This window comes from Coregonus clupeaformis, chromosome 20, assembly GCF_020615455.1.
Source record: "Coregonus clupeaformis isolate EN_2021a chromosome 20, ASM2061545v1, whole genome shotgun sequence".
NCBI classification, from domain to species: domain Eukaryota; kingdom Metazoa; phylum Chordata; class Actinopteri; order Salmoniformes; family Salmonidae; genus Coregonus; species Coregonus clupeaformis.
The window spans coordinates 59021806-59046407 of NC_059211.1; the positions used below are offsets into that span (position 1 = coordinate 59021806).

Below are 24602 nucleotides of genomic sequence, written 5' to 3' on the forward strand. Positions count from 1 at the left end.
ATCAAAAAATAGTTTAGAGGTGGAATCTTCCTTTTAATAGGTACTCTTACCGCACCTCTTCCTGCTCCACATGCAGTTGGAGTCAAAACATTATGACATTTTTACCACAAATGTATTGAGCATTGACAATGCAGCTGCTCTGTGGGGCTGGACTTAAACAAACAGCTGTGTGTCGTGTCTGTGTGTTTCACGTAAGGCAGCTCTGTTCACTGATCATCTAAAACCTGTTTCACGTAAGGCAGCTCTGTCCACTGATCATCTAAAACCTGTTTCACATAAGGCAGCTCTGTCCACTGATCATCTAAAACCTGTTTCACATAAGGCAGCTCTGTTCACTGATCATCTAAAACCTGTTTCACGTAAGGCAGCTCTGTCCACTGATCATCTAAAACCTGTTTCACATAAGGCAGCTCTGTCCACTGATCATCTTAAACCTGTTTCACGTAAGGCAGCTCTGTCCACTGATCATCTAAAACCTGTTTCACATAAGGCAGCTCTGTTCACTGATCATCTAAAACCTGTTTCACGTAAGGCAGCTCTGTCCACTGATCATCTAAAACCTGTTTCACATAAGGCAGCTCTGTCCACTGATCATCTTAAACCTGTTTCACATAAGGCAGCTCTGTCCACTGATCATCTAAAACCCGTTTCACATAAGGCAGCTCTGTCCACTGATCATCTAAAACCTGTTTCACGTAAGGCAGCTCTGTCCACTGATCATCTAAAACCTGTTTCACATAAGGCAGCTCTGTCCACTGATCATCTAAAACCCGTTTCACATAAGGCAGCTCTGTCCACTGATCATCTAAAACCTGTTTCACGTAAGGCAGCTCTGTCCACTGATCATCTAAAACCTGTTTCACGTAAGGCAGCTCTGTCCACTGATCATCTAAAACCTGTTTCACATAAGGCAGCTCTGTCCACTGATCATCTAAAACCTGTTTCACGTAAGGCAGCTCTGTCCACTGATCATCTAAAACCCGTTTCACGTAAGGCAGCTCTGTTCACTGATCATCTAAAACCCGTTTCACGTAAGGCAGCTCTGTCCACCGATCATCTAAAACCCGTTTCATGTAAGGCAGCTCTGTCCACCGATCATCTAAAACCTGTTTCACGTAAGGCAGCTCTGTCCACTGATCATCTAAAACCTGTTTCACGTAAGGCAGCTCTGTCCACTGATCATCTAAAACCCGTTTCACATAAGGCAGCTCTGTCCACTGATCATCTAAAACCTGTTTCACATAAGGCAGCTCTGTCCACTGATCATCTTAAACCTGTTTCACATAAGGCAGCTCTGTTCACTGATCATCTAAAACCCGTTTCACGTAAGGCAGCTCTGTCCACCGATCATCTAAAACCTGTTTCACGTAAGGCAGCTCTGTCCACTGATCATCTAAAACCCGTTTCACATAAGGCAGCTCTGTCCACTGATCATCTAAAACCTGTTTCACATAAGGCAGCTCTGTCCACTGATCATCTAAAACCCGTTTCACGTAAGGCAGCTCTGTTCACTGATCATCTAAAACCCGTTTCACGTAAGGCAGCTCTGTCCACTGATCATCTAAAACCCGTTTCACGTAAGGCAGCTCTGTCCACCGATCATCTAAAACCTGTTTCACATAAGGCAGTTTGAAGTGACTCAAATCATTTATATCTGCTGTATTTGTATCATCATCTGCTGACTGTCTGGCCTGTCTGCTGACTGTCTGGCCTGTCTGATGACTGTCTGGCCTGTCTGATGACTGTCTGGCCTGTCTGATGACTGTCTGGCCTGTCTGATGACTGTCTGGCCTGTCTGATGACTGTCTGGCCTGTCTGATGACTGTCTGGCCTGTCTGGCCTGTCTGCTCACTGTCTGGCCTGTCTGATGACTGTCTGGCCTGTCTGGCCTGTCTGCTCACTGTCTGGCCTGTCTGATGACTGTCTGGCCTGTCTGATGACTGTCTGGCCTGTCTGATGACTGTCTGGCCTGTGCGGTCTGTCTGGCCTGTCTGCTGTCTGTATTGGTTTGGCTGAGGCTTCGTCCCTCTCTGACCCTGCCAATGGGTGTATGGGTGTGTGTGTCACCACAGTCCTTTGTATTACCGATCTGACGGTCTGTTTTGATTGCAGTGAGTTTTTGTAATTGTTCCATGGCAATGCAGCTCCATCAGCAGTTGAGAGAAAGAGAAGAGAAGCATGTGACTGTATTGTCAGGACTGCAACGAAGCTAATTAGAATGTATTTAACCTGCAGCACGAGGTGTTTAATCATTATTTAACCTACAGCACGAGGTGTTTAATCATTATTTAACCTACAGCACGAGGTGTTTAATCATTATTTAACCTACAGCACGAGGTGTTTAATCATTATTTAACCTACAGCACGAGGTGTTTAATCATTATTTAACCTGCAGCACGAGGTGTTTAATCATTATTTAACCTACAGCACGAGGTGTTTAATCATTATTTAACCTGCAGCACGAGGTGTTTAATCATTATTTAACCTACAGCACGAGGTGTTTAATCATTATTTAACCTACAGCACGAGGTATTTATTACCTGGGTTTGGCGGATGCCAGGAGAACGCTACCTGCCCCAATGCATAGTGCCAACTGTAAAGTTTGGTGGAGGAGGAATAATGGTCTGGGGCTGTTTTTCATGGTTCAGGCTAGGCCCCTTAGTTCCAATGAAGGGAAATCTTAACGCTACAGCATTCAATGACATTCTAGACGATTCTGTGCTTCCAACTTTGTGGCAACAGTTTGGGGAAGGCACTTTCCTGTTTCAGCATTACAATGCCCTCATGCACAAAGCGAGGTTTATACAGAAATGGGTTGTCTAGATCAGTGTGGAAGAACTTGACTGGCCTTCACAGAGTCCTGACCTCAACCCCATCGAATACCTTTGGGATGAATTGGAACGCGGACTGCGAGCCAGGCCTAATCGCCCAACATCAGTGCCCGACTTCACTAATGCTCTTGTGGCTGAATGGAAGCAAGTCCCCGCAGCAATGTTCCAACATCTAGTGGAAAGCCTTCCCAGAAGAGTGGAGGCTGTTATAGCAGCAAAGGGGGGACCAACTCCATATTAATGCCCATGATGTTGGAATGAGATGTTTGACGAGCATAATTTTGGCCGTGTTGTTCCAGCAGCATCTTGTCTCTAACTCCTATATCCGTGTTGTTCCAGCAGCATCATATCTCTACCTCCTATATCCGTGTTGTTCCAGCAGCATCTTGTCTCTAACTCCTATATCCGTGTTGTTCCAGCAGCATCATATCTCTAACTCCTATATCCGTGTTGTTCCAGCAGCATCTTGTCTCTAACTCCTATATCCGTGTTGTTCCAGCAGCATCATATCTCTAACTCCTATATCCGTGTTGTTCCAGCAGCATCTTGTCTCTAACTCCTATATCCGTGTTGTTCCAGCAGCATCTTGTCTCTACCTCCTATATCCGTGTTGTTCCAGCAGCATCTTGTCTCTAACTCCTATATCCGTGTTGTTCCAGCAGCATCTTGTCTCTACCTCCTATATCCGTGTTGTTCCAGCAGCATCTTGTCTCTACCTCCTATATCCGTGTTGTTCCAGCAGCATCTTGTCTCTACCTCCTATATCCGTGTTGTTCCAGCAGCATCTTGTCTCTAACTCCTATATCCGTGTTGTTCCAGCAGCATCTTGTCTCTACCTCCTATATCCGTGTTGTTCCAGCAGCATCTTGTCTCTACCTCCTATATCCGTGTTGTTCCAGCAGCATCTTGTCTCTACCTCCTATATCCGTGTTGTTCCAGCAGCATCATCATGGCGTCCACGGTGACCCTGGAGGATGCTCTGTCCAATGTTGACCTTCTGGAGGAGCTGCCTCTCCCAGACCAGCAGCCCTGCATCGAGCCCCTACCTTCCTCCCTGATGTACCAGGTAAGAACTGTTCCCAGACCAGCAGCCCTGCATCGAGCCCCTGCCCTCCTCCCTCATGTACCAGGTAAGTTCTGTTCTCAGACCAGCTAGAGCCCCTACCTTCCTCCCTGATGTACCAGGTAAGAACTGTTCCCAGACCAGCAGCCCTGCATCGAGCCCCTACCTTCCTCCCTCATGTACCAGGTAAGTTCTGTTCTCAGACCAGCTAGAGCCCCTGCCCTCCTCCCTGATGTACCAGGTAAGAACTGTTCTCAGATCTGCTGTCAAGTTAAGCAGGAAACACCTGAATGTAGATTTCATTTGATTATAACATCCTATCTCTCTCCAAAGCCCAACTTCAACACCAACTTTGAGGACCGTAATGCCTTTGTGACGGGGATCGCCAGATACATCGAGCAGGCCACCGTCCACTCTAGCATGGTAATTACCAGTTTCCAGTTGCAATGTGTAGCCTAATGAACACATAGAAAATGGTGGTCATCAGAGCTCTAGCAATAAAAACACCATAGCGTACATCAGCCTGGCATTTGGAAATAATGAAATCATTAACTTCCTATAGATTCTCCAGTCTGATATTTAATGTTCGATGTGGGAACCTTAGTCCTCAGAACCGGGACAGAGGGGTTAGGGTTAGAGAGAGGGCTGGTGGGAGGGTTTATATGGGTGAATAGGGGTTTATATGGGTGAATAGTGGTTTAATATGGGTGAATAGGGGTTTATATGGGTGAATAGGGGTTTATATGGGTGAATAGGGGTTTATATGGGTGAATAGGGGTTTAATATGGGTGAATAGGGGTTTATATGGGTGAATAGGGGTTTAATATGGGTGAATAGGGGTTTAATATGGGTGAATAGGGGTTTATATGGGTGAATAGGGGTTTATATGGGTGAATGTGGTGGCTTCCTTACTATTTGAACATAGCCACTAAATGCATGCTCTTCAACCGAACGCTGCTTGCACCCGCCCGCCCGACTAGAATCACTACTCTTGACGGGTCTGACCTAGAGTATGTGGACAACTACAAATACCTAGGTGTCTGGTTAGACTGTAAACTCTCCTTCCAGACTCACATTAAGCATCTCCAATCCAAAGTTAAATCTAGAATCGGCTTCCTATTTTGCAACAAAGCCTCCTTCACTCATGCTGCCAAACATGCCCCCGTAAAACTGACTATCCTACCGATCCTTGACTTCGGCGATGTCATTTACAAAATAGCCTCCAACACGCTACTCAGCAAATTGGATGTAGTCTATCACAGTGACATCCGTTTTGTCACCAAAGCCCCATACACTACCCACCACTGTGACCTGTACGCTCTTGTTGGCTGATCCTCACTACATGTTCGTCGCCAAACCCACTGGCTCCAGGTCATCTATAAATCCTTTCTAGGCAAATCCCCGCCTTATCTTAGCTCACTGGTCACCATAGCAGCACCCACCCGTAGTCTGCGCTCCAGCAGGTATATCTCACTGGTCATCCCCAAAGCCAACACCTCCTTTGGCCGCCATTCTTTCCAGTTCTCTGCAGCCAATGACTGGAACGAACTGCAAAAATCTCTGAAACTGGAGACTCTTATCTCCCTCACTAACTTTAAGCATCAGTTGTCAGAGCAGCTTACCGATCACTGCACCTGTACACAGCCCATCTGTAATTAGCCCACCCAACTACCTCATTCCCATATTATTTATTTTGCTAATTTACACCCCAGTATCTCTATTTGCACATCTGTCATTCCAGTGTTAATTACGAAATTGTAATTATTTTGCACTATGGCCTATTTATTGCCTTACCTCCATAACTTACTACATTTGCACACACTGTATATAGATTTTCTATTGTGTTATTGACTGTACGTTTTGTTTATTCCATATGTAACTCTGTGTTGTTGTTTTTATCGCACTGCTTTACTTTATCTTGGCCAGGTCGCAGTTGTAAATGAGAACTTGTTCTCAACTGGCTTACCTGGTTAAATAAAGGTGAAAAAAAAAATAAAAAATTAAAGAATAGATAACTGGACAGGGAAATACACTACCGTTCAAAAGTTTGGGGTCACTTAGAAATGTCCTTGTTTTTGAAAGAAAAGCAATTTTTTTGTCCATTTTTAAAATAACATCAAATGGATCAGAAATACAGTGTAGACATTGTTAATGTTGTAAATGGCTATTGTAGCTGGAAACGGCTGATTTTTAATGGAATATCTACATAGGCGTACAGAGGCCCATTATCAGCAACCATCAGTCCTGTGTTCCAATGGCACGTTGTGTTTGCTAATCCAAGTTTATCATTTTAAAAGGCTAATTAATCATTAGAAAAACCTTTTGCAATTATGTTAGCACAGCTGAAAACTGTTGTGCTGGTTTAATGAAGCAATAAAACTGGCCTTCTTGAGACTAGTTGAGTATCTGGAGCATCAGCAATTGTGGGTTCGATTACAGAATCAAAATGGCCAGAAACAAATAACTTTCTTCTGAAAGTTGTCAGTCTATTCTTGTTCTGAGAAATGAAGGCTATTCCATGCGAGAAACTGACAAGAAACTAAAGATCTCGTACAACGCTGTGTACTACTCCCTTCACAGAACAGCGCAAACTGGCTCTAACCAGAATAGAAAGAGGAGTGGGAGGCCCCGATGCACAACTGAGCAAGAGGACAAATACATTAGTGTGTCTAGTTTGAGAAGCAGACGCCTCACAGGTCCTCAACTGGCAGCTTCATTAAATAGTACCCACAAAACACCAGTCTCAACGTCAACAGTGAAGAGGCGACTCCGGGATGCTGACCTTCTAGGCAGAGTTGCAAAGAAAAAGCCATATCTCAGACTGGCCAATAAAAATAAAATATTAAGCTGGGCAAAAGAACACAGACACTGGACAGAGGAAGATTGGAAAAAAGTGTTATGGACAGACGAATTGAAGTTTGAGGTGTTCGGATCACAAAGAAGGACATTTGTGAGACACAGACCAAATGAAAAGATGCTGGAGGAGTGCTTGATGCCATCTGTCAAGCATGGTGGAGGCAATGTGATGGTCTGGGGGTGCTTTGGTGGTGGTAAAGTGGGAGATTTGTACAGGGTAAAAGGGATCTTGAAGAAGGAAGGCTATCACTCCATTTTGCAGAGCCACGCCATACCCTGTGGACGGCGCTTGATTGGAGCCAATTTCCTCCTACAACAGGACAATGACCCAAAGCACAGCTCCAAACTATGCAATAACTATTTAGGGAAGAAGCAGTCAGCTGGTATTCTGTCTATAATGGAGTGGCCAGCACAGTCACCGGATCTCAACCCTATTGAGCTCTCAAAGTTTGAAGGACACAATTAGTATTTATATTAAAAATCATTATTTCTAACCTTGTCAATGACTACATTTCCTATGCATTTTGCTATATTTCCTATTCAAACTAATTTAATGTATGTTTTCATGGAAAACAAGGACATTTCTATGTGACCCCAAACTTTTGAACGGTAGTGGTCACTAGTGGGGGTCACTTCCCCCCACTGAAGGCCCAACTTCCTGCCTTTTTATTTCCACTTCCTCTCTTGCCACAGTACAAAGAATTGGCCACTAATAACAGAGGAATATCAAATCAGGTATTAATATCATAAGGGAACAACATTTCGTCTAATATACATGGTGCTCTGTATGTTTTATCCAATGTCTAACCGGCTCCAACAGTGAATAAGGGTTTATAAGGCTGGAACAGGAACGAGGACCCAGGCCAACCACTCCAGAGACCTGGCTGTTCCCCAGGAACAGGAACGAGGACCCAGGCCAACCACTCCAGAGACCTGGCTGTTCCCCAGGAACAGGAACGAGGACCCAGGCCAACCACTCCAGAGACCTGGCTGTTCCCCAGGAACAGGAACGAGGAACCAGGCCAACCACTCCAGAGACCTGGCTGTTCCCCAGGAACAGGAGCGAGGACCCAGGCCAACCACTCCAGAGACCTGGCTGTTCCCCAGGAACAGGAGCGAGGACCCAGGCCAACCACTCCAGAGACCTGGCTGTTCCCCAGGAACAGGAACGAGGAACCAGGCCAACCACTCCAGAGACCTGGCTGTTCCCCAGGAACAGGAACGAGGACCCAGGCCAACCACTCCAGAGACCTGGCTGTTCCCCAGGAACAGGAACGAGGACCCAGGCCAACCACTCCAGAGACCTGGCTGTTCCCCAGGAACAGGAACGAGGACCCAGGCCAACCACTCCAGAGACCTGGCTGTTCCCCAGGAACAGGAACAGGGGACCCAGGCCAACCACTCCAGAGACCTGGCTGTTCCCCAGGAACAGGAACGAGGACCCAGGCCAACCACTCCAGAGACCTGGCTGTTCCCCAGGAACAGGAACGAGGAACCAGGCCAACCACTCCAGAGACCTGGCTGTTCCCCAGGAACAGGAACGAGGACCCAGGCCAACCACTCCAGAGACCTGGCTGTTCCCCCAGGAACAGGAACGAGACCCAGGCCAACCACTCCAGAGACCTGGCTGTTCCCCAGGAACAGGAACGAGGACCCAGGCCAACCACTCCAGAGACCTGGCTGTTCCCCAGGAACAGGAACGAGGACCCAGGCCAACCACTCCAGAGACCTGGCTGTTCCCCTGGATTAGGAACGAGGACCCAGGCCAACCACTCCAGAGACCTGGCTGTTCCCCTGGAACAGGAACGAGGACCCAGGCCAACCACTCCAGAGACCTGGCTGTTCCCCCAGGAACAGGAACGAGGACCCAGGCCAACCACTCCAGAGAGACCTGGCTGTTCCCCCAGGAACAGGAACGAGGACCCAGGCCAACCACTCCAGAGACCTGGCTGTTCCCCAGGAACAGGAACGAGGACCCAGGCCAACCACTCCAGAGACCTGGCTGTTCCCCAGGAACAGGAACGAGGACCCAGGCCAACCACTCCAGAGACCTGGCTGTTCCCCAGGAACAGGAACGAGGACCCAGGCCAACCACTCCAGAGACCTGGCTGTTCCCCAGGAACAGGAGCGCAGGAACCAGGCCAACCACTCCAGAGACCTGGCTGTTCCCCAGGAACAGGAACGAGGACCAGGCCAACCACTCCAGAGACCTGGCTGTTCCCCAGGAACAGGAACGAGGACCCAGGCCAACCACTCCAGAGACCTGGCTGTTCCCCAGGAACAGGAACGAGGACCAGGCCAACCACTCCAGAGACCTGGCTGTTCCCCAGGAACAGGAACGAGGACCCAGGCCAACCACTCCAGAGACCTGGCTGTTCCCCAGGAACAGGAACGAGGACCAGGCCAACCACTCCAGAGACCTGGCTGTTCCCCAGGAACAGGAACGAGGACCCAGGCCAACCACTCCAGAGACCTGGCTGTTCCCCAGGAACAGGAACGAGGACCCAGGCCAACCACTCCAGAGACCTGGCTGTTCCCCTGGAACAGGAACGAGGACCCAGGCCAACCACTCCAGAGACCTGGCTGTTCCCCAGGAACAGGAACGAGGACCCAGGCCAACCACTCCAGGGTTGCACCCTATTCCCTAAATAGACCCATAGGGCTCTGGTCAAAAGTGGTGCACTATATAGGGAATGGGGTGCCGTTTGGGACATGACCCAGGTCTCTGCACTGTGACGTGTGCTTCAAAGCATTATTAGGGGAATAGTGATGCTTTGTGCTCAATTTGTAATGTAATGTAATGTAATATGCCATTTAGCAGACGCTTTTATCCAAAGCGACTTACAGTCATGCGTGCATACATTTTTTGTGTATGGGTGGTCCCGGGGATCGAACCCACTACCTTGACGTTACAAGCGCCGTGCTCTACCAGCTGAGCTACAGAGGACCACAATTTGTATTTGTATTTATTATGGATCCCCATTAGTTCCTGCCAAGGCAGCGGCTACTCTTCCTGGGGTTTATTATGGATCCCCATTAGTTCCTGCCAAGGCAGCGGCTACTCTTCCTGGGGTTTATTATGGATCCCCATTAGTTCCTGCCAAGGCAGCAGCTACTCTTCCTGGGGTTTATTATGGATCCCCATTAGTTCCTGCCAAGGCAGCAGCTACTCTTCCTGGGGTTTATTATGGATCCCCATTAGTTCCTGCCAAGGCAGCAGCTACTCTTCCTGGGGTTTATTATGGATCCCCATTAGTTCCTGCCAAGGCAGCAGCTACTCTTCCGGGGTTTATTCTGGATCCCCATTAGTTCCTGCCAAGGCAGCAGCTACTCTTCCTGGGGTTTATTATGGATCCCCATTAGTTCCTGCCAAGGCAGCAGCTACTCTTCCCGGGGGTTTATTATGGATCCCCATTAGTTCCTGCCAAGGCAGCAGCTACTCTTCCCGGGGGTTTATTATGGATCCCCATTAGTTCCTGCCAAGGCAGCAGCTACTCTTCCTGGGGTTTATTATGGATCCCCATTAGTTCCTGCCAAGGCAGCAGCTACTCTTCCTGGGGTTTATTATGGATCCCCATTAGTTCCTGCCAAGGCAGCAGCTACTCTTCCCGGGGTTTATTATGGATCCCCATTAGTTCCTGCCAAGGCAGCAGCTACTCTTCCCGGGGTTTATTATGGATCCCCATTAGTTCCTGCCAAGACAGCAGCTACTCTTCCCGGGGTTTATTATGGATCCCCATTAGTTCCTGCCAAGGCAGCAGCTACTCTTCCTGGGGTTTATTATGGATCCCCATTAGTTCCTGCCAAGGCAGCAGCTACTCTTCCTGGGGTCCGGCAACATTAACCTGGCGCCGACGAAGATGGCGGCCTCGCGACTAGCTCTTAGGAAACTTTGTGGTATTTTTAATTTATTTTTTATTATAAAAAAAAAAAACATTATTAGCTCAGAAAGTGTTTTGTATCATTACATACAGCCGGGAAAAACTATTGGCAATCAGAGCGGTGGTAACTCACCAGCATCACGACCAGGAATACAACTTTCCCGAAGCAAATCCTTTGTTTGCTCTCCCTAGGGCAATTGAACTGATTCCAGCGGCTGACCCAAAACATCGCCGGCGGAAGAGAGGCACTCGGAGCAGCCTGCTGGTTCGACTTAGGAGGCGCGCACACCACCCACCGCTTCCAAGTATACTACTCACTAATGTTCAGTCTTAGGATAACAAAGTCGACAAGCTCAGGGCAAGGATTTCTTTCCGGAGAGACATCAGGGCCTGTAACATACTTTGTTTCACGGAAATATGGCTCTCTGGGGATATTCTGTCGAAATCGGTCCAGCCAGATGGGTTCTCAGTTCATCGCACAGACAGGAATAAATATCTCTCTGGGGAAGCAGAAGGGCAGAGGTTTGTGTTTCATGATTAACGACTCATGGTGTAATTGTAGTAACATACAGGAACTCAATTCCTTCTGTTCACCCGACCTAGAATACCTCACAATCAAATGCCGTATTATCTCCCAAGAGAATTCTCTTTGGTTATAGTCACGGCCGTGTATATCCCCCCTCAAGCCGATACCACAACAGCATTTAATCATGGCAAGGTGACTGGGAATACGGCAGAATACAAACAGTGTAGCTACTCACTCCGCAAGGCAATTAAACAGTATAGAGACAAAGTGGAGTCGCAATTCAACGGCTCAGACACGAGACGTATGTGGCAGGGTCTACAAACAATCACGGACTACAAAAAAACACGTCGCCGACACCGTCTCTCTTCCAGACAAGCTAAACACCTTCTTCGCCCGCTTTGAGGATAACACAGTGCCACCGACGTGGCCCACTACCAAGGACTGTGGCCTCTCCTTCTCCGTGGCCGACTTGAGTAAGACATTTAAGCATGTTAACCCCCGCAAGGCTGCCGGCCCAGACGGCATCCCTAGCCCGCGTCCTCAGAGCATGCACAGACCAGCTGGCTGGTGTGTTTACGGACATATTCCATCTCTCCCTTTCCCAGTCTGCTGTCCCCACATGCTTCAAGATGGCCACCATTGTTCCTGTACCCAAGAAAGCAAAGGTAACTGAACTAAATGGCTATCGCCATCATGAAGTGCTTTGAGAGACTAGTCAAGGATCATATCACCTCCACCTTACCTGTTACCCTAGACCCACTTCAATTTGCTTACCGCCCCAATAGATCCACAGACGATGCAATTGCTATCACACTGCACACTGCCCTATCCCATCTGGACAAGAGGAATACCTATGTAAGAATGCTGTTCATTGACTATAGCTCAGCCTTCAACACCATAGTACCCTCCAAGCTCATCATTAAGCTTGAGGCTCTGGGTCTGAACCCCGCCCTGTGCAACTGGGTCCTGGACTTCCTGATGGGCCGCCCCCAAGTGGTGAAGGTAGGAAACAACATCTCCACTTCGTTGATCCTCAACACAGGGGCCCCACAAGGGTGTGTTCTCAGCCCCCTCCTGTACTCCCTGTTCACCCATGACTGCGTGGCCAAGCACGCCTCCAACTCAATCATCAAGTTTGCAGACGACACAACAGTAGTAGGCTTGATTACCAACAATGACGAGACCGCCTACAGGGAGGAGGTGAGGGCTCTGGGAGTGTGGTGCCAGGAAAATAACCTCTCACTCAACGTCAACAAAACGAAGGAGCTGATCGTGGACTTCGGGAAACAGCAGAGGGAGCACCCCCCTATCCACATCGACGGGACCGCAGTGGAGAAGGTGGAAAGCCTCAAGTTCCTTGGCGTACACATCACTGACAAACTGAAATGGTCCACCCACTCAGACAGTGTGATGAAGAAGGCGCAACAGAGCCTCTTCAACCTCAGGAGGCTGAAGGAATTTGGCTTGGCCCCTAAAACCCTCACAAACTTTTACAGATGCACAATTGAGAGCATCCTGTCAGGCTGTATCACCGCCTGGTACGGCAACTGCACCACCCGCAACTGCAGGGCTCTCCAGAGGGTGGTGCGGTCTGCCTAATGCATTACCGGGGGCAAACTACCCGCCCTCCAAGACACATACAGCACCCGATGTCACAGGAAGGCCAAAAAGATCATCAAGGACATCAACCACCCAAGCCACTGCCTGTTCACCCCCGCTATCATCCAGAAGGCGAGGTCAGTACAGGTGCATCAAAGCTGGGACTGAGAGAATGAAAAACAGCTTCTATCTCAAGGCCATCAGACTGTTAAACAGCCATCACTAGCACATTAGAGGCTGCTGCTGCCTATTGAAATCACTGGCCACTTTAAGAAATGGAACACTAGTCACTTTAATAATGTTTCCATATCTTGCACTACTCATCTCATATGTATATACTGCATTCTATTCTATAATATTCTACTGTATCTTAGTCCATGCCGCTCTGTCATTGCTTGTCCATATATGTATATATTCTTAAATTCCATTCCTTACTAGTTTTGTGTGTATTGGGTATATGTTGTGAAATTGTTAGATATTACTTGTTAGATATTACTGTACTGTCGGAGCTAGAAGCACAAGCATTTCACTACACCCGCTATAACATCTGCTAAACACGTGTATGTGACAAATAAAATGTGATTTGATTAAGGCAGTTATACAATTTAAAAAACATTACAATACATTTCACAACAGATTTCATAACACATTAAGTGTGTTACCTCAGGCCACTACTCTACAACCACATATCTACAATACAACATCCATGTGTACGTGTGTGTATAGTGCGTATGTTATCGTGTGTGTGTATGCATGTGTCTGTGCCTATGTTTGTGTTGCTTCACAGTCCCCGCTGTTCCATAAGGTGTATTTTTATCTGTTTTTTAAATCTGATTTTACTACTTGCATCAGTTACTTGATGTGGAATAGAGTTCCATGTAGTCATGGCTCTATGTAGTACTGTGCTCCTCCCATAGTCTGTTCTGGACTTGGGGACTGTGAAGAGACCTCTGGTGGCATGTCTTGTGGGGTAGGCATGGGTGACCGAGCTGTGCGCCAGTAGTTCAAACAGACAGCTCGGTTCATTCAACATGTCAATAACTCTCATAAATACAAGTAGTGATGAAGTCAATCTCTCCTCCATTTTGAGCCAGGAGAGATTGAAATCAATGTTAGCTCTCCGTGTACATCCAAGGGCCAGCCGTGCTGCCCTGTTCTGAGCCAATTGCAATTTTCCTAATTCCCTCTTTGTGGCACCTGACCACACGACTGGACAGTAGTCCAGGTGCGACAAAACTAGGGCCTGTAGGACCTGCCTTGTTGATAGTGCTGTTAAGAAGGCAGAGCAATGCTTTATTATGGACAGACTTCTCCCCATTTTAGCTACATTGTATCTGGTCAAACACAAATGTTTTCGAAAATGTACTAAGGGTTGGTAACAGGCTGATTGGTCGGCTGTTTGAGCCAGTAAAGGGGGCTTTACTATTCTTAGGTATCGGAATGACTTTTGCTTCCCTCCAGGCCTGGGGGAACACACTTTCTAGTGGGCTTAGATTGAAGATATGGCAAATAGGAGTGGCAATATCGTCCGCTATTATCCTCAGGAATTTTCCATCCAAGTTGTCAGACCCAGGTGGCTTGTCATAGTTGAACGACAACAATCTTTTTTTAATTTCTTACACACTCTCTTACGGAATTGAAAATGACAGCTAGTGAGGGGTAAATGGTGTTCTAGAGCGCCCGGCGGGGCTCCATAAAACAGCACTTTGTATGGAGCCAACCAGGCAGGCACAGAGACCAAGCCTACTCGAGGGAGGGAGGGAGAGAGGGAACTGATGCACTTCCTCAGAGAGAGAGAGAGGCTAGTAGCTTTATTGAGAGAGAGAGAGGCTAGTAGCTTTATTGAGAGAGAGAGAGGCTAGTAGCTTTATTGAGAGAGAGAGAGAGGCTAGTAGCTTTATTGAGAGAGAGAGGGAGGCTAGTAGCTTTATTGAGAGAGAGAGAGGCTAGTAGCTTTATTGAGAGAGAGAGGCTAGTAGCTTTATTGAGAGAGAGAGGCTAGTAGCTTTATTGAGAGAGAGAGAGAGAGAGGCTAGTAGCTTTATTGAGAGAGAGAGAGGCTAGTAGCTATATTGAGAGAGAGAGAGGCTAGTAGCTTTATTGAGAGAGAGAGAAGCTAGTAGCTTTATTGAGAGAGAGAGAGAGGCTAGTAGCTTTATTGAGAGAGAGAGAGGCTAGTAGCTTTATTGAGAGAGAGAGAGAGAGGCTAGTAGCTTTATTGAGAGAGAGAGAGAGGCTAGTAGCTTTATTGAGAGAGAGGCTAGTAGCTTTATTGAGAGAGAGAGAGAGAGAGGCTAGTAGCTTTATTGAGAGAGCGAGAGAGAGGCTAGTAGCTTTATTGAGAGAGAGAGAGAGAGGCTAGTAGCTTTATTGAGAGAGCGAGAGAGAGGCTAGTAGCTTTATTGAGAGAGCGAGAGAGAGGCTAGTAGCTTTATTGAGAGAGAGAGAGAGAGGCTAGTAGCTTTATTGAGAGAGAGAGAGAGGCTAGTAGCTTTATTGAGAGAGAGAGAGGCTAGTAGCTTTATTGAGAGAGAGAGAGAGAGAGGCTAGTAGCTTTATTGAGAGAGAGAGAGGCTAGTAGCTTTATTGAGAGAGAGAGAGGCTAGTAGCTTTATTGAGAGAGAGAGAGAGAGGCTAGTAGCTTTATTGAGAGAGAGAGAGAGAGAGGCTAGTAGCTTTATTGAGAGAGAGAGAGAGAGGCTAGTAGCTTTATTGAGAGAGAGAGAGAGAGGCTAGTAGCTTTATTGAGAGAGAGGGAGAAGCTGTGTTGTGATATAAAGTTTGAGAGCCTTTAAATGTGTTCCTTTAGAATGAGATGCTGGAGGAGGGCCAGGAGTATGCAGTGATGCTGTATACATGGAGGAGCTGCTCTCGCGCTATCCCACAGGTAACCACTGCATACCTGACGCTCCATATAACTCACCTTACAACCCATCTGGACTGTGGGATTCTAGTTGCAACCTGTTGTGCACTGGACCTCCATGCAAATATATGACTGATAATCTCCCTTTCTCCCCCCCTCTATCAGGTGAAGTGTAATGAGCAGCCCAACAGAGTGGAGATCTATGAGAAGACAGTGGAGGTGCTGGAGCCTGAGGTCACCAAGCTCATGAACTTCATGTACTTCCAGGTAACAACAACTAGCCGGAGCTACCCTCACCTTTCTCTCTCTCACACCAACCGGACACCCTCACCTCTCTCTCTCACACCAACCGGACACCCTCACCTTTCTCTCTCTCACACCAACCGGACACCCTCACCTTTCTCTCTCTCACACCAACCTGACACCCTCACCTTTCTCTCTCTCACACCAACCGGACACCCTCACCTTTCTCTCTCTCACACCAACCTGACACCCTCACCTTTCTCTCTCTCACACCAACTGGACACCCTCACCTTTCTCTCTCTCACACCAACCGGACACCCTCACCTTTCTCTCTCTCACACCAACCGGAGCTACCCTCACCTTTCTCTCTCTCACACCAACCGGACACCCTCACCTTTCTCTCTCTCACACCAACCGGACACCCTCACCTTTCTCTCTCTCACACCAACCGGACACCCTCACCTTTCTCTCTCTCACACCAACCTGAGCACCCTCACCTTTCTCTCTCTCACACCAACCGGACACCCTCACCTTTCTCTCTCTCAACACCAACCGGAGCACCCTCACCTTTCTCTCTCTCACACCAACCTGACACCCTCACCTTTCTCTCTCTCACACCAGCCGGACTACCCTCACCTTTCTCTCTCTCACACCAACCGGACAGCCTCACCTTTCTCTCTCTCACACCAACCGGACACCCTCACCTTTCTCTCTCTCCACCAACCGGACACCCTCACCTTTCTCTCTCTCACACCAACCGGACACCCTCACCTTTCTCTCTCTACACCAACCGGGACTACCCTCACCTTTCTCTCTCTCACACCAACCGGACACCCTCACCTTTCTCTCTCTCACACCAACCGGAGCTACCCTCACCTTTCTCTCTCTCACACCAACCTGACACCCTCACCTTTCTCTCTCTCACACCAACTCGGAGCACCCTCACCTTTCTCTCTCTCACACCAACCGGACACCCTCACCTTTCTCTCTCTCACACCAACCGGACACCCTCACCTTTCTCTCTGTCACACCAACCTGACACCCTCACCTTTCTCTCTCTCACACCAACCGGACACCCTCACCTTTCTCTCTCTCACACCAACCGGACACCCTCACCTTTCTCTCTCACACCAACCGGACACCCTCACCTTTCTCTCTCTCACACCAACCGGACACCCTCACCTTTCTCTCTCTCACACCAAGCCGGAGCTACCCTCACCTTTCTCTCTCTCACACCAACCGGAGCTACCCTCACCTTTCTCTCTCTCACACCAACCGGAGCTACCCTCACCTCTCTCTCTCTCACACCAACCGGACACCCTCACCTTTCTCTCTCTCACACCAACCGGAGCTACCCTCACCTTTCTCTCTCTCACACCAACCTGACACCCTCACCTTTCTCTCTCTCACACCAACCGGACACCCTCACCTTTCTCTCTCGCACACCAACCGGACACCCTCACCTTTCTCTCTCTCACACCAACCGGACACCCTCACCTTTCTCTCTCTCACACCAACCGGACACCCTCACCTTTCTCTCTCTCACACCAACCGGACACCCTCACCTTTCTCTCTCTCACACCAACCGGACACCCTCACCTTTCTCTATCTCACACCAACCTGACACCCTCACCTTTCTCTCTCTCACACCAACCGGACACCCTCACCTTTCTCTATCTCACACCAACCTGACACCCTCACCTTGCTCTCTGTCACACCAACCTGACACCCTCACCTTGCTCTCTCTCACACCAACCTGACACCCTCACCTTTCTCTCTCTTACACCAACCTGATACCCTCACCTTTCTCTCTCTCTGTCACACCAACCTGACACCCTCACCTTTCTCTCTCTCACACCAACCTGACACCCTCACCTCTCTCTCTCTGTCACACCAACCTGACACCCTCACCTCTCTCTCTCTCTCACACCAACCTGACACCCTCACCTCTCTCTCTCTCTCTCACACCAACCTGACACCCTCACATCTCTCTCTCTGTCACACCAACCTGACACCCTCACCTCTCTCTGTAGATAATATTATAATATGTTCTGTATAATATTGTATACACATTAGTTATAATTAGTTCATATTAAACTGATATAAAATATGTGGTGGTCTTGAAATGTATCATGTAACTGTAAAAGCTTCTATCTGTGTTGACCCCCTCTCTCCTCGCCAGCGAACGGCGATAGACCGGTTCTGTGGGGAGGTGCGCCGTCTCTGCCACGTTGAGAGGAGGAAGGACTTTGTCTCGGAGGCCTACCTCCTGACCTTGGGGAAGTTCATCAACATGTTCGCTGTGCTGGATGAACTCAAGAACATGAAGTGTAGCGTCAAGAACGACCACTCTGCCTACAAACGGTACACACATAGAAACGTCCCAAATACTACCCTATTCCCTTTATAGTGCACTACTTTGGACCAGGGCCCTTAGTGGACTGGTCAAAACTAGTGCACTATATAAGGAATAGGGTGCTGTTTGGCACCAAGGCAGAGTACTGCAGTAATATCCTATCACTAGCAGTGTCAAACTACAGCCCCATGGTAGAACCAGAATATTCTGGAACACTTTTAAACATGTGAATTGATTAGAGCAGCTTGATGCATAGGCTTTCATTCAGACAGGATCACTCCTCGACCCCTCCCTGCTATTATAGACAGGATCACTCAGCGACCCCTCCCTGCTATTATAGACAGGATCACTCAGCGACCCCTCCCTGCTATTATAGACAGGATCACTCCTCGACCCCTCCCTGCTATTATAGACAGGATCACTCAGCGACCCCTCCCTGCTATTATAGACAGGATCACTCAGCGACCCCTCCCTGCTATTATAGACAGGATCACTCAGCGACCCCCTCCCTGCTATTATAGACAGGATCACTCAGCGACCCCTCCCTGCTATTATAGACAGGATCACTCAGCGACCCCCCTCCTGCTATTATAGACAGGATCACTCAGCGTCCCCTCCCTGCTATTATAGACAGGATCACTCCTCGACCCCTCCCTGCTATTATAGACAGGATCACTCAGCGACCCCCTCCTGCTATTATAGACAGGATCACTCAGCGTCCCCTCCCTGCTATTATAGACAGGATCACTCCGCGACCCCTCCCTGCTATTATAGACAGGATCACTCCTCGACCCCTCCCTGCTATTATAGACAGGATCACTCAGCGACCCCTCCCTGCTATTATAGACAGGATCACTCAGCGACCCCTCCCTGCTATTATAGACAGGATCACTCAGCGACCCCTCCCTGCTATTATAGACAGGATCACTCAGCGTCCCCTCCCTGCTATTATAGACAGGATCACTCCTCGACCCCCTCCCTGCTATTATAGACAGGATCACTCCTCGACCCCTCCCTGCTATTATAGACAGGATCACTCAGCGACCCCTCCCTGCTATTATAGACAGGATCACTCAGCGACCCCTCCCTGCTGTATAGACAGGATCACTCAGCGACCCCCTCCCTGCTATTATAGACAGGATCACTCCTCGACCCCTCCCTGCTATTATAGACAGGATCACTCAGCGACCCCTCCCTGCTATTATAGACAGGATCACTCAGCGACCCCTCCCTGCTATTATAGACAGGATCACTCAGCGACCCTCCCTGCTATTATAGACAGGATCACTCAGCGACCCCTCCCTGCTATTATAGACAGGATCACTCAGCGACCCCTCCCTGCTATTATAGACAGGATCACTCAGCGACCCCTCCCTGCTATTATAGACAGGATCACTCAGCGTCCCCTCCCTGCTATTATAGACAGGATCACTCAGCGTCCCTCCCTGCTATTATAGACAGGATCACTCAGCGACCCCTCCCTGCTATTATAGACAGGATCACTCAGCGACCCTCCCTGCTATTATAGACAGGATCACTCAGCGTCCCTCCCTGCTATTATAGACAGGATCACTCAGCGTCCCTCCCTGCTATTATAGACAGGATCACTCCTCGACCCCTCCCTGCTATTATAGACAGGATCACTCCTCGACCCCCTCCCTGCTATTATAGACAGGATCACTCAGCGACCCCCTCCCTGCTATTATAGACAGGATCACTCAGCGACCCCTCCCTGCTATTATAGACAGGATCACTCAGCGTCCCCTCCCTGCTATTATAGACAGGATCACTCAGCGTCCCCTCCCTGCTATTATAGACAGGATCACTCCTCGACCCCTCCCTGCTATTATAGACAGGATCACTCCGCGACCCCTCCCTGCTTTATAGACAGGATCACTCAGCGACCCCCTCCCTGCTCTTATAGACAGGATCACTCAGCGACCCCTCCCTGCTATTATAGACAGGATCACTCAGCGACCCCTCCCTGCTATTATAGACAGGATCACTCCTCGACCCTCCCTGCTATTATAGACAGGATCACTCAGCGCCCTCCCTGCTATTATAGACAGGATCACTCCTCGACCCCTCCCTGCTATTATAGACAGGATCACTCAGCGACCCTCCCTGCTATTATAGACAGGATCACTCAGCGACCCCTCCCTGCTATTATAGACAGGATCACTCAGCGACCCCCTCCCTGCTATTATAGACAGGATCACTCAGCGTCCCCTCCCTGCTATTATAGACAGGATCACTCAGCGACCCCTCCCTGCTATTATAGACAGGATCACTCAGCGACCCCTCCCCTGCTATTATAGACAGGATCACTCAGCGACCCCTCCCTGCTATTATAGACAGGATCACTCAGCGACCCCTCCCTGCTATTATAGACAGGATCACTCAGCGACCCCTCCCTGCTATTATAGACAGGATCACTCAGCGACCCCTCCCTGCTATTATAGACAGGATCACTCAGCGACCCCCTCCCTGCTATTATAGACAGGATCACTCAGCGACCCCTCCCTGCTATTATAGACAGGATCACTCAGCGACCCCTCCCTGCTATTATAGACAGGATCACTCAGCGACCCCTCCCTGCTATTATAGACAGGATCACTCAGCGACCCTCCTGCTATTATAGACAGGATCACTCAGCGACCCCTCCCTGCTATTATAGACAGGATCACTCAGCGACCCCCTCCCTGCTATTATAGACAGGATCACTCAGCGACCCCTCCCTGCTATTATAGACAGGATCACTCAGCGACCCCTCCCTGCTATTATAGACAGGATCACTCAGCGACCCCTCCCTGCTATTATAGACAGGATCACTCAGCGACCCCTCCCTGCTATTATAGACAGGATCACTCAGCGTCCCTCCCTGCTATTATAGACAGGATCACTCAGCGACCCCTCCCTGCTATTATAGACAGGATCACTCAGCGCCCCTCCCTGCTATTATAGACAGGATCACTCAGCGACCCCTCCCTGCTATTATAGACAGGATCACTCAGCGACCCCTCCCTGCTATTATAGACAGGATCACTCAGCGACCCCTCCCTGCTATTATAGACAGGATCACTCAGCGACCCCTCCCTGCTATTATAGACAGGATCACTCAGCGACCCCTCCCTGCTATTATAGACAGGATCACTCAGCGACCCCTCCCTGCTATTATAGACAGGATCACTCCTCGACCCCTCCCTGCTATTATAGACAGGATCACTCAGCGACCCCTCCCTGCTATTATAGACATGATCACTCAGCGTCCCCTCCCTGCTATTATAGACAGGATCACTCAGCGACCCCTCCCTGCTATTATAGACAGGATCACTCAGCGACCCCTCCCTGCTATTATAGACAGGATCACTCAGCGCCCCTCCCTGCTATTATAGACAGGATCACTCAGCGTTCCCTCCCTGCTATTATAGACAGGATCACTCCTCGACCCCTCCCTGCTATTATAGACAGGATCACTCCGCGACCCCTCCCTGCTATTATAGACAGGATCACTCAGCGACCCCTCCCTGCTATTATAGACAGGATCACTCAGCGACCCCTCCCTGCTATTATAGACAGGATCACTCAGCGACCCCTCCCTGCTATTATAGACAGGATCACTCAGCGACCCCTCCCTGCTATTATAGACAGGATCACTCCTCGACCCCTCCCTGCTATTATAGACAGGATCACTCCTCGACCCCTCCCTGCTATTATAGACAGGATCACTCAGCGTCCCCTCCCTGCTATTATAGACAGGATCACTCCTCGACCCCTCCCTGCTATTATAGACAGGATCACTCAGCGACCCCTCCCTGCTATTATAGACAGGATCACTCAGCGACCCCTCCCTGCTATTATAGACAGGATCACTCAGCGTCCCTCCCTGCTATTATAGACAGGATCACTCAGCGACCCCTCCCTGCTATTATAGACAGGATCACTCAGCGCCCCCTCCCTGCTATTATAGACAGGATCACTCAGCGACCCCTCCCTGCTATTATAGACAGGATCACTCAGCGACCCCTCCCTGCTGCTATAGACAGGATCACTCAGCGACCCCTCCCTGCTATTATAGACAGGATCACTCAGCGACCCCTCCCTGCTATTATAGACAGGATCACTCAGCGACCCCTCCCTGCTATTATAGACAGGATCACTCAGCGTCCCTCCCTGCTATTATAGACAGGATCACTCAGCGACCCCCTCCCTGCTATTATAGACAGGATCACTCAGCGACCCCCTCCCTGCTATTATAGACAGGATCACTCAGCGACCCCTCCCTGCTATTATAGACAGGATCACTCAGCGACCCCCTCCCTGCTATTATAGACAGGATCACTCAGCGACCCCTCCCTGCTATTATAGACAGGATCACTCAGCGACCCCTCCCTGCTATTATAGACAGGATCACTCAGCGACCCCTCCCTGCTATTATAGACAGGATCACTCAGCGTCCCCTCCCTGCTATTATAGACAGGATCACTCAGCGACCCCTCCCTGCTATTATAGACAGGATCACTCAGCGACCCCTCCCTGCTATTATAGACAGGATCACTCAGCGACCCCTCCCTGCTATTATAGACAGGATCACTCAGCGTCCCCTCCCTGCTATTATAGACATGATCACTCAGCGTCCCCTCCCTGCTATTATAGACAGGATCACTCAGCGTCCCCTCCCTGCTATTATAGACAGGATCACTCAGCGACCCCTCCCTGCTATTATAGACAGGATCACTCCCTCGACCCCTCCCTGCTATTATAGACAGGATCACTCAGCGACCCCTCCCTGCTATTATAGACAGGATCACTCAGCGACCCCCTCCCTGCTATTATAGACAGGATCACTCAGCGACCCCTCCCTGCTATTATAGACAGGATCACTCAGCGACCCCTCCCTGCTATTATAGACAGGATCACTCCTCGACCCCTCCCTGCTATTATAGACAGGATCACTCAGCGACCCCTCCCTGCTATTATAGACAGGATCACTCAGCGTCCCTCCCTGCTATTATAGACAGGATCACTCAGCGACCCCTCCCTGCTATTATAGACAGGATCACTCAGCGACCCCTCCCTGCTATTATAGACAGGATCACTCAGCGTCCCCTCCCTGCTATTATAGACAGGATCACTCAGCGACCCCTCCCTGCTATTATAGACAGGATCACTCAGCGACCCCTCCCTGCTATTATAGACAGGATCACTCAGCGACCCCTCCCTGCTATTATAGACAGGATCACTCCTCGACCCCTCCCTGCTATTATAGACAGGATCACTCAGCGTCCCCTCCCTGCTATTATAGACAGGATCACTCAGCGACCCCTCCCTGCTATTATAGACAGGATCACTCAGCGTCCCCTCCCTGCTATTATAGACAGGATCACTCAGCGTCCCCTCCCTGCTATTATAGACAGGATCACTCAGCGACCCCTCCCTGCTATTATAGACAGGATCACTCCTCGACCCCTCCCTGCTATTATAGACAGGATCACTCAGCGACCCCTCCCTGCTATTATAGACAGGATCACTCAGCGACCCCCTCCCTGCTATTATAGACAGGATCACTCAGCGACCCCTCCCTGCTATTATAGACAGGATCACTCAGCGACCCCTCCCTGCTATTATAGACAGGATCACTCAGCGACCCCTCCCTGCTATTATAGACAGGATCACTCAGCGACCCCCTCCCTGCTATTATAGACAGGATCACTCCTCGACCCCTCCCTGCTATTATAGACAGGATCACTCAGCGTACCCTCCCTGCTATTATAGACAGGATCACTCAGCGACCCCTCCCTGCTATTATAGACAGGATCACTCAGCGACCCCTCCCTGCTATTATAGACAGGATCACTCAGCGACCCCTCCCTGCTATTATAGACAGGATCACTCCTCGACCCCTCCCTGCTATTATAGACAGGATCACTCAGCGACCCCTCCCTGCTATTATAGACAGGATCACTCAGCGACCCTTCCCTGCTATTATAGACAGGATCACTCAGCGTCCCCTCCCTGCTATTATAGACAGGATCACTCAGCGTCCCCTCCCTGCTATTATAGACAGGATCACTCAGCGACCCCTCCCTGCTATTATAGACAGGATCACTCAGCGACCCCTCCCTGCTATTATAGACAGGATCACTCAGCGACCCCTCCCTGCTATTATAGACACTAGATGGTCTCACTCCTCGACCCCTCCCTGCTATTATAGACACTAGATGGTAGCATCAGTCAGGATCACTCAGCGTCCCCTCCCTGCTATTATAGACACTAGATGGTAGCATCAGTCATGATCACTCAGCGTCCCCTCCCTGCTATTATAGACACTAGATGGTCTCACTCCTCGACCCCTCCCTGCTATTATAGACACTAGATGGTAGC

General features: G+C 49.3%; 1 protein-coding gene across 5 annotated transcripts in view; it reads left to right on the plus strand.

Moving 5' to 3' along the window:
- Positions 1-24602, plus strand: part of LOC121534189 (cytoplasmic FMR1-interacting protein 1 homolog) — a 159016-nt gene that overhangs the window by 23258 nt on the left and 111156 nt on the right. For 2 of the 5 annotated variants that reach the window (XM_041840729.2, XM_041840733.1), the window contains exons 2-6: positions 3771-3897; positions 4228-4317; positions 15566-15643; positions 15785-15886; positions 18045-18226. In XM_041840729.2, coding sequence (XP_041696663.1) covers positions 3781-3897; positions 4228-4317; positions 15566-15643; positions 15785-15886; positions 18045-18226 — 569 coding nt within the window. In that variant the 5' untranslated portion in view covers positions 3771-3780. The other 3 variants (XM_041840730.2, XM_041840732.2, XM_041840731.2) reach the window with 3 other exon arrangements.